The 11,088-nt window shown below is 35.7% G+C and overlaps 1 protein-coding gene and 1 long non-coding RNA gene across 5 annotated transcripts in view; one reads left to right on the top strand and one right to left on the bottom strand.

Annotated features, from left to right (window-relative positions):
• Nucleotides 1-5,488: 5,488 nt before the first annotated feature.
• Nucleotides 5,489-8,113, top strand: LOC132029618 (heat shock factor protein HSF30). 4 transcript variants are annotated; one of them, XM_059418902.1, is made up of 4 exons: nucleotides 5,854-5,994; nucleotides 6,769-6,874; nucleotides 6,975-7,710; nucleotides 7,912-8,113. In XM_059418902.1, the coding sequence occupies exons 2-4, from the start codon at nucleotides 6,851-6,853 to the stop codon at nucleotides 7,974-7,976; spliced, it is 825 nt and encodes a 274-aa protein (XP_059274885.1). In that variant the 5' UTR covers nucleotides 5,854-5,994; nucleotides 6,769-6,850; the 3' UTR covers nucleotides 7,977-8,113. The 4 variants fall into 4 exon arrangements, with proteins under 4 accessions (XP_059274883.1, XP_059274884.1, XP_059274885.1 ...); XM_059418903.1 differs by having other exon boundaries at nucleotides 5,868-5,994; nucleotides 6,774-6,874; XM_059418900.1 differs by lacking the exon at nucleotides 6,769-6,874 and having other exon boundaries at nucleotides 5,489-5,994.
• A 1,307-nt stretch (nucleotides 8,114-9,420) lies between these two features.
• Nucleotides 9,421-11,088, bottom strand: part of LOC132029617 (uncharacterized) — a 28,585-nt gene continuing 26,917 nt past the window's right edge. The window contains exon 2 of the long non-coding RNA XR_009407880.1: nucleotides 9,421-10,036. This is a non-coding gene — a long non-coding RNA (uncharacterized LOC132029617). The remainder of the gene's footprint in view (nucleotides 10,037-11,088) is intronic.

Below are 11,088 nucleotides of genomic sequence, written 5' to 3'. Positions count from 1 at the left end.
GATGGAACTAAGTTCGTCAAAGAAAGTGAAACGCAAGTTATTTTGAGAAGGTTTCGTAACTATTGAGTTAATAATTATTTAGTAATGTCTTGAGGAGGAGCTATAGGGCTCCTTATATGGTTAATGAAGTGTTATATAAGTGTCAATAAGGTTTCATAAGGATTGAGAGTTGAACGAATCAACGCAAGAAAGTTTCGAAAAATGTTGGGTTATACGACCACTTATACGGACCGTAACTTATACGGCCCGTATAATGGTCCGTATAACCATTCCAGAGAAGGGTGAAACCATGGTGGGATTATACGGACCGTATAAATGGCCGTATAATTGGTCGGACCAGCTTTTTCTTTTTTGTACAAATAGACGGCCCTTGTTCTATTTTCTCATTTCCCACATCTTCCCAACTCCTAAAAGCTGTAGAACTTTCTCTCAAGCATATTCCACACAAACCCAAGAGAGCTCATAGATCAAATAGCAAGAATCAAGGGATCCAAGTGTTGGAAGGCTTACTAGGGTCTGTAGCACTCACGATTTCTTTGGTGTTAAAGTTGGGGTTTCACTCAAGTGAATGATTTGATTCAAAGCTTGCTCTTGTGTGATTAAGGTGAGTTTTTATACTTGTTTCCATGTTATTAAGAATGTCTAATTGTTGAATAACTTGATTGAGGGAAAGGAAGCAAAAAAGGAAGTTCAAAGGTGGGTTGATGATGTTATGGGTAATAAATTGACTTGAAAACAGAATTGTCGGATTACTTTGGGTATAATCTTGCTATGAATGGTAGTAATGATGATGAGGAAGTGTGATATACGAGTGTATATAGAGTTGTATTGAAATTGTTGTTGTGTGTTGGTTATGAAAAGGAGTTTTGGGCATGTGATGAAGTCTCTTAATTACGAAATTGATGATAATGTCATTGTTGATTGGGAGCTATTTTATGATATAATGGAAGTCGATAAAATAGGGGAAATGCTGCCCAATTTTCGCTAGCTCATGAATTATTCTAGTTTGAACTTAAGCGTGTCTTTAAGACTTAACCTTAGTATGATCCTTTTAAATGTAGATCTTATGAACATAGAAGGAGAACGTTAAACGATTAAGGAGACGTTAAGGTATGTTAAAGCTATTCCTTCTTCATTTTGCATGATCCTATGTTATGAGCCAACAAGCGATTGAATGAGCTTCCATATTATTCTACTCTTAGAAGCACTAGGAGTATTTCAGTCTTTGATGTCTCTATACCCGGTATGATTGTTCCTTCTGTTCATGGGTCTTGAGATTACTTATGTTGATGATGTTAGCTCAAAAGTTTTCCATCGGAGGTAATATGACCTTATACCACTCCGAGAGTTCTATGTATACATTTAAGTTATGCATTGCATTCATATATATATGCGTATTGACCCATGATCAGAAGGTGTTATATACGCGTATATTATATGTACATGGGGTATGGGAAAATAGATAAGCGTTATATACGCACTACCACCTGATCAGCTGGTGCACCTTGATAATGATATATGGATCGGGCCGTACGTTCCTCGACATTATTATATGATATATGGATTGGGTCGTACGTTCCTCGACACTATTATTTGGGATATGGATCGGGTTAAACGTTCCTCAGCACTATGACCTATATTTATATACATGAGCATGATTATCATTGAGAGCATGCTGATTATGCGCCCGCAGGCATCATGTCGCTATACGATACTTGTTCATTCAAATCTATGCATTACCAATTGGTTTTGAGTTCCAGATTCCGTTCATGATTCTTATGCTTATACTTATATACATGAGCATGATTATCATTGAGAGCATGCTGATTATGCGCCCACAGAGGCATTGTCAGTTATACAGATACTTGTTCGTACAAATCTATGTAGACAGTCAGTTGGCTTTGAGTTCCAGATTCCGTTCATGATTCTTATGCTTATACTTATGTTACTCTTATGCCTTACATACTCAGTACATTATCCGTACTGACTCTCTTATTACTTGGGGGACTACATTCATGCCCGCAGGTAACAGACAGCCGATCCCGCTCAGTAGGACCTTTATTTAGCAGTCGTTGGTGCACTCTATTTGATCCGGAGCTGCAGTCTATTTTGGTATGCCATTCTTTTGGAAATGTATATGCATATGGGTATGATAGGGCCCTGTCCCGTCCTTTCTATAGTTTTCTATTCCGCTAGAGGTTTGTAGACAGGTGTATGTGTATGTCAGATGATGTAGGCTTGTCAGCTCCTATTCTTTTGTGTACAGTATATGTAGTGGCCTAGTTGGCTTGCATTGTTCTTTTAGCTTGTATGTATGTAAATGTACAGAGTTCATGATGTCACCCTTGACGAGGCGCATGGGATCGCTTTAAGTCACTTATGGGCCCTTGATGTTTAGTATGGTTCAGTTATGAGTATAGGGGTGTTTGGTCACTAGAGGTCAGACACTCGTCACGACTCATCGGTTTGGGTCGTGACACCCTCGTCATCTAACAAATAGAGTATATTTGCTCTTTTCAGTAACACTCATATTTACTGAATTAAAAACGAGTTGACTTCTTTTTTATTTTAAAAATTACCACGCGGGTAAAATAACTTCCACCCATTAATTTTTACCCCTACAGACCCGACCTAACTGGAAAAAAAAAACCCTCTTTATTGATCTCACAATTCAAGGGTTCTTGAGACTAATAATTGGAAGGAACTGAAAAATGAGTTAATCTTAAAGAAATAAATTTTCTAATTTAAAAGTAGACTTTTTCAAACCGGGCTCTTGTGTATGTGAGATATGAAAACACACATGGAGAGTGACAACCCATCTCCCCAACAATCATATTTTGGTCTTACGGTACATGAAGATTTGGTAACACACTTTTAGAACGGTCAACCTATTTCCCAGACAATCAACTAACACATGTATGTGTAGGGAATATGATCCTGGCCAATCTGGCGGCACTCACACTTTGTGGAGGGTATACCCACAAGCAAACCGTGACACTCATGCTCCGAAAGGTTGGATACTTCACCCTTCAGGATGTGACCATATTATCTGAATTGAAACTGAATTTACGCAACACAAACAATTACATACACAACAAGTGATTAAATCAAGTCATGCAATAAGCCACTTTTGACATTCCGAACAATTAGGTAAGTATATACATACTATTTTGTTCTTCATGCAATCTATTATAAAAATGTAAGCTAATAATATAAGCACTTAAATTCATATGACCACTACAATGATATGACCACTACAATGATCAAGTATATATGCAGGTTTAATTTTATACTCATGCAATATATCACGCACTTGGTATGCACATTCTAATCGTCTCGACTTAGAGAAGTAATCTCAATTTACCTCTAATCGGATGTTCAAGTTCCTCTTCAACAATCCTCGTAGTCAATGCTCCATAATCTACAAATTTATGGAGTTTAATACCATTAACTAATTAAAACAATCTTATTCAACTCATCTTTTCCTTCAAGTTTATGTATAGCCACTAATGGATTGCCATCACTTCCCACCCTCAATTCTCACATACTGTATAATATCTAGTCACAATCCATCAAAAGTTACTAACTTTGATATTAGGAAGTAACAAAAACTCACCTTGAAGGAAGTCTCCGCAAACCCTAGGTTTTAGGATTTTGAAGAACTCTTTGATTCTTTGGTGGAAAACTAATTTTAGGAGTTAGTAATCTCTTATTTTTATGAATTCGTGATAAGGATATTACCTTGGGGAGTAGTTTAGAACCTTACCTGATTTTCTCCTCAAAAGCGCTCAAAATGTTGTGACAAAGAATAACTTTTCTCTCTTTGCGACTGTCTTGTACTTATAGCATGTTTTCCAGTTCTATGGTCAAAATGTGCTCAAATTGACTTGTGCCAGGGTGGTGTTCCGTGCTCCCACAGCTCTCCCCACCGCAACTCGGTGCCATCGTGACCAGAAAGATTCTCTGACAACCTTCAATAAAATGCTCATAACTCTTTATAGAAAAAACAAATGACAAATGCCGTGAAGTGTTATAAATGGGGTTTCATGGGATTTAATTTGATATATATCTCATAGCTTAATTTCTTATACACAAGTAGATATAATTGTTTGAATTTAGGATATATGCAGTTAAGGTCGTTTTCTTCCCTTAAATATTTTCAACTTGTTCCAAATTACCTCTTTCTTATTGAAACATCCATACAACCTTCCAAACATAAGATTTAGGTGTTATACATCTTCACCACTTTTTGAACACCCCTATGCCCAACTTAGAGCTTGAGAGAAGACGTAATACTAAGCAAAAAAATTCTAGGGTGTTATATTCTCCTCCTCCCCTTATATGACATTTATCCTCGAATGTCGCTTCGATTACTTTTAGGCTAAAAGAACTTGCTTTATGTCACTTCGATTATTGTTTAGGCTAAAAGAAAATGTTTTCACCTTATATCTCTGCTTTGCTTTGTTAAAGGTCCATATTTTCGTGATATAAGATTTGTAATAACTAGTTAAATACATAGATTAGTAGCAACATTGTTTGTGTACATAAATAAGTCAATATCTATGCACCATATATACTTTAAAGAATCGAAAATAATTTAATTAGAGAAATAAACAATTGAGCACCACTGCAAGATTTGCTCATCCGACAAAGTTTGTAAATAATGTAATAAGATAGGTCGAATGAAGATAGTAACAAGTGTAACCCGTTCGGCAAAATTTGCGAACAACTTAATAAGATCGATATGTTGAATGAAGATAGTATCAGATATAGCTCGTTGCAAAAAACTTGTGAACAATTGAGCAATACAGGTAAAATTTGCCCATCCAACAAAACATGTGAACAATTTAACAAAATAGATGGAATGAAGATAGTACTCATAACAACTTGTGAACTTATTTTATAAGATAGGTATATGAAGATGCTACCAACTTGTGGGGCTTAGTAAATCTTGTAACTGTTTGAATAACATAGGCAAGATTTGCCTGTCCGACTAAATTTATGACCAATTCAGTAGCATCTAAGATTCTAAGTTAATGTTATCCGACAGTATTTGTGAATAATTGAGCAAACTCATTTTTTTAATTCTTCCAATTATGTAACGCCAAGACTATTTTTACAAAACATTCTTAAATGAGAATGAAATATAAATAGTAGCCTCAAATTATCCTACTTGCACAAATCTCTCCCTCAAAAGAACCCAAAGTCCACTAAAATTAGTTGGTTCAACATTAGCCCAAAAAAAAAAAAAAGGAAAACTGATCATGGGTCTAAAATGGGGGATGAGCCCAATGAAAATTAAATTGGTCGACCCAACCCAATTAACATGTTAGGACAGGAAACTTATAGCCCATTGAAGTTGGGAGAGGGCAAATCACAAGAATTCTTGAGAAGCTTCTAGACTTTATCTTTAACACATTATCCTTAGACAAAAACACTTGTCTAAAACAACTGTTAAAAATGTCAGAAACTTCCAAAGCCAACTAAGAGTAATTCCTTCTAAATTTCTAACACAAGATATTTTCCACAATACTTCTCTTTCTTCTTCCATCTGTTTTTCTCTAGAACTTTCTACTCCACCTCCCATTTTTATATCACTCAACTCACACTCTCTCTTTCCTTAATCCCCACAAAAACCTCACATCATAAAACTTCTCACAAGAACCATCTTAATTATAATTAGCAACTGATCAAGAAGTGGAAAAAAGAAAAGGAAAAAAAAGAATGGAAGAAGGAGTGAGAGTTAAGGTTGAAGAAGATGGAATTGCCACAACGGTGTTGCCTATGGAAGGGTTGCATGATGTTGGTCCACCACCATTTCTAAGTAAGACTTATGAAATGGTGGAAGATCCTTCAACTGATGAAGTGATTTCTTGGAGTAAAGCAAGGAATAGTTTTATTGTTTGGGATTCTCATAAGTTCTCCACTACATTGCTGCCTAGGTTTTTCAAGCACAGTAATTTCTCCAGCTTCATTCGACAGCTTAACACATATGTAAGTATTATCTTTTTATTTCTCATAAGTCTTGATTATCGTTTTGATTTTCTAAATAGCTCAATTTAGACTTTTAGGAGTTTTATTGTGCAGGGTTGATTTTTCAGTTGATCACTCAACTAATAGTTATTATCTCACGAAATAACTTTTCTTCTTGATACCAATTTTCTTAATAACTATTAGTTAAGTGGCTATATGAGAAATCAACTCTTATTGTGCATTATACTAAGAGTGATGTGTTGGTGGTGATCAATTTTGTGGGAAGTTTGAATAGCTAATTTTGTTTCAAGAACATGTATCTTTGCTGAATTGGGATCTTTTGTTATCTTGGAAAAGACTAACTTGGTGATCCATTGGTTACTGTTTCTTGTCATTTGAAATGGTTGAATTTTTCCAGTTTGATTTAAGGGCTGCCCTAAATTCTGAAATTTTAGCTCCACCTATGATGGTCAATGAGACTTGCAAATTTTGGTTGTCGGTTATAGAATACTTAAATGGTATTTTAACTGGGAATGATATGGCTGAACATCAACTCTAATGGTTTTAAATTCTAATTTCTCTATTGTTTTGAAATGAATTAGTGATTTTCTTATGGACCCTGCTTTATAAGCAGTAAAAGTGATCATCTGCATTTCAACAAGTGATTATTCAAATTTAACACTCAAGAAAAAGATGTTATTTTCTGTTTATTGATTTGTTGGGAATTTGGTTGTGCTGAGTGCACAGTGTTATCCTGCTTTGAATGACTTTGATATATATATTTTTATCCATTAGCTTAGGTAGAAGTTCAGCTAGTCACCGCGCAGATGGTTGGTGATTCTGATGAGTTCTACTGCTTGTGTTTGATGGTTGTACGATGAATACTCGAAGAAAGAAGCAAGTTAGGTGGTTGTTTCTTCTGTTCCAATATTGGTTATCTGAGCAGAACTTTCTTGTAGTTTGCTATAAATTTTATTGACCTAACTTGATGAAAAATGCAGGGTTTTAGAAAGGTGGATCCTGATAGATGGGAATTTGCAAATGAAGGTTTTCTTGGAGGACAAAAGCATCTTTTGAAGACCATAAAGAGGAGGAGGAATGTTGGTCAAAGCATGAACCAACAAGGATCAGGCCCTTGCATTGAATTAGGTTATTATGGAATGGAAGAGGAGCTTGAAAGATTAAAGCGTGATAAAAATGTGTTGATGACTGAAATAGTTAAACTTAGGCAGCAACAGCAGAGTACTAGAAATCAGATCATTGCAATGGGAGAAAAAATCGAAAGCACGGAGAGGAAACAAGAACAGATGATGAGTTTCCTAGCCAAGGTTTTCAGTAATCCCACTTTTCTCCAGCAGTACTTGGACAAACATGTGCAGAGAAAAGATAAACAACGCATTGAAGTTGGACAAAAGAGGAGATTGACAATGAACCCCAGTACTGAGAACCTTCAAGATGTTGTATCAGTTGCCATAGGAAGTGATCAGCCAAATATTGGGACGGATATCGAAACGTTTTTCTCTGCTGCATTGGACAATGAATCGAGCAGCAATGTGGGGTCGGCTTCTGTTGTGACAGCAAGTGGAACTGATATAGAACTGGCGGCTGAGAATATATGGGAAGAGTTGCTGAGTGAAGATCTTATATCGGGGGATCGAGCAGAGGAAGTACTGGTGGGTGATCGACCTGAAGTTGACGTGGAAGTTGAAGATCTTGTTGCAGAAACAACTGAATGGGGTGAGGAATTAGAAGACCTTGTAGATCAAATTGGTTTTATTTAGGTCCAATCTCTAAAAAGAGGAACTCTTGTTCTTCTTCTGGCCTCCTTGCACTATCCCAGTATCCTATATTGAGTATACATAATGCATATTGGTTGAGTTACTGCTTTCAAATATGTTTAGTTGATATCTTGTACTTATAATTTCTTTTCTGTAGCAGGGATGGCAGAGTCGTGGAGGCCTAAAGCTATTTTTTGCTATTTTATATCCTCTGTTAATGTATAATTGTACTAGTTTGTGTGGGAAAAGTGAAGTGCAGAATTAATATTTCCTTTTCGTTTGGTTTATTTTTCAGGTTAAGATGCAGATCTCCTTTCATGAAAGCTTTGAGGAAATCTCTTGTAGAGCATCAGTATATATTGTTAACAAGTAATGCAAGTTAACAGCTTTTTTCTTTTTCCGTTAGATTTCTTAGTTAGTCCAGAGGAATGACGACTGAGAGTATTCATGTTCATGTATAATAATGTCTTTTGAATGGTTCAGATGCAATGATGTGTTTAGTATTCTTTTGATTTTTTGTTGTAACTTGTATAGGTTTGAGCTCCATGCGATTCTCAACGGAGCTAGTAATAAGTTTCTGTATTGCAGAATCATACAATTGACAATTCTTTCCATTAATAGCACATACCATGCTTTTCTTACATACGAGCTTATTGTTTAATTATGGTTAAATGATAATTGTGTCATGCTTATCGGCTTGAGCATTGTATGGTGCTCATTAACTTTTCAGGGGTTGTTTAGTTGTTGGTTAGAGTATGCAGGTAATGGATACGTATATTATGTTCCTCCTCTTCTAGCCTTTGGTTAAGGGTAAAGAGGCCTGCCTCCAACAAGCTAATATGTATATTATTTCCTGGATGCTTTTTCTATAGTATAGAAATAAATATACTTGCGTATATAATTTGTCTATAATTGATCGACAAGAGAAGAGCCTAGCCAGTGAGCAGATCAGCATTTGCAGTCTTGCTCTACTGAGATCAGTTGCCTATAGATAGTTCCTTTAGAAAAGGAAAGCATTTGAATTTAGGTTTATAGAGGTTAAATTTGCTATTTCAGTAATTTTATCCATATAACTAATAGTGTATCATAACTTCATTTTTCACATAGCGTAAAATAATTCATAAGTTAACTTGTGACTTATATCTGTTTGGTTTATGTGAGATTGAAAAATGATAAGCAAATTCTGAAATCAAACAAAACAACTAAATAAATCCTAGCAAATATATTTATGAGCTATGCTGGTTTAATACATGAATAACTTTTTTCTTAATCAGCTATCAAACATGGTATTGGCTACGAGTAGCTTCTGTGAAGAAGACGCACTATGTGACCTAGTCGGTTTGCTCGTAATCATAAAGATAAGAAGCACCATTTATCTTCATCATCTACATCTATGGGAGCTTCTATCAAGTCGAGAGAGAAAGAAAATGGAGAAGAAGATAGAATTGATAGAGTTTCAGACATAATTTGAGTTTGGTCTGTTTGACCATAGTTTCCAACTTTACTTTTATTCAAATAAGCGACAAGTGGAAGACATCCGACCATTCATGTTTATTTAGATGGATTAATTGTCGGTAGATCCTGATGGATAATAATCACGGTATAAAAGACGTGATCAGGCATAGAAAGTAATCAAAGTTGTTATTTTGATTAGGATAGATAGTGTAGATGAGAGACAAGTGTACAACTGATATATTTTCTTTTATCCCTTTGTACAAATACATGTATATATACAGGCATGGAGGATGAATAAAGATTAAATAGAAAATTTTCCAAACCCTTTCTCATATTTCTTACATGGTATCAGAGCAGTAAGCTCGATCTATTGTTAAAATCAAATACAATTTTACGTGTGTCTACAATCAAACAACCATGATAGGAGTCTACGTCATCCGAAAACCCGATTCTTTGTGATTCTTGTAGAAAATAGCAATGCGGTCACCCTTAACCCTTCTCACCCTTACTATCTTCATGCATCTAATTCTCCTGGAATGAACCTTTTCAACACAGTGTTTGAATGTAAAGGTTTCCTAGTATGGAAGAGGTCCATTTTGATAGCTCTTTCAGCCAAGAAAAAGCTTGGTTTCAATAATGGGTCTTGCAAACCACCAGATGTAAACTCCACAGAATATGAACAGTGGAGCTGCTGTAATGACATGGTAACAACCTAGTTACTAAATTCTCTGTCCAAGGAGATAAAGGACAGTGTGATTTACTCCAAATCTGCTAAAGAGCTTTGGAATAGTCTAGAGCACAGATTTGGGAAATCAAATGGTGCTAAGTTCCTGCAAAAGGAAATTAATGGTTTAGTGCAAGGTAACTCTTATATCTCCGGGTAATTCACAAAACTTAAGAGACTTTGGGATGAGCTAGATTCTTTAAATTCAGATATTATGTGCACTTGTACCTGTGTTTGTGAAGGGAAACTCAAGTTATCTAAATCTCTACAAGATTAGAGGTTAATGCAGTTCTTAATGGGACTAAATGATACTTATGGACAGGCTAGAGGAAATATTTTGATGTTGAATCCTCTACCTGGAATGGATCATGCATACTCCTTGTTGTTTAAGATGAAAGTCAAAGGGAAATATATGCAAATGGGCAAAGTTTTTCAGATTCAGCTTCTTTCATGGTCTCAAACCAAGGAAGAAATAATTTTCAAACATCTACAAATCAATTTTCCAGGAACATTAACACACCTCAAAGATCTAAAAATTTCCCACAAAAACTGAGTGGAACAAACTACCCACAAAAGTTTGGAAACACACAGTGGAAGTCCAAAGGGAAAAAGAACTAGTTCAATCCAAATGTGAGTTGCACACATTGTTTGAGAGTGGGCCATACAATAGATGATTATCATAAACTCCATGGATACCTAGATGAATTGAATTTACCAAGGGAAAGAATTACAATGCTACAGTTAAGGGAAATGCAGTAGCAATGACAGAGGTACCACCATAAAATGTTTCTCAGATTTGAGAAGGATCAGGACACACTTTTCAACATTTCAGTAAGGAACAGATATCAGAGTTAGGACAGCTTTTTAAGCAGATAAAAAATCTCCAACCAGTAAATTCAACTGACATAAATGCTAATGCTGTTGCTGGTACCATGTTTTTAACTCTAGCACCTGGATCATTGATTCAAGTGCATCAGAGCACACGTGTTTTGATCTCATTTCTTTCACTTCCCTAAGTCCTCTTCCTGTACCCCTACATATAACTTTGCCTAATTCTTTTAAGGTTACTGTGACACACAGGGGAAATGTTACCATTCTTCCTATTCTCACTCTTACAAATGTCCTTCATGTGCTAGTTTTTAAGTATATTTTACTTTC

The sequence above is a fragment of the Lycium ferocissimum genome, chromosome 9, assembly GCF_029784015.1.
Source record: "Lycium ferocissimum isolate CSIRO_LF1 chromosome 9, AGI_CSIRO_Lferr_CH_V1, whole genome shotgun sequence".
In the NCBI taxonomy this organism is placed as follows: Eukaryota; Viridiplantae; Streptophyta; class Magnoliopsida; order Solanales; family Solanaceae; genus Lycium; species Lycium ferocissimum.
Note: the sequence above shows the minus strand (reverse complement) of the source record. Positions and strands in the feature narration are given on the sequence as shown.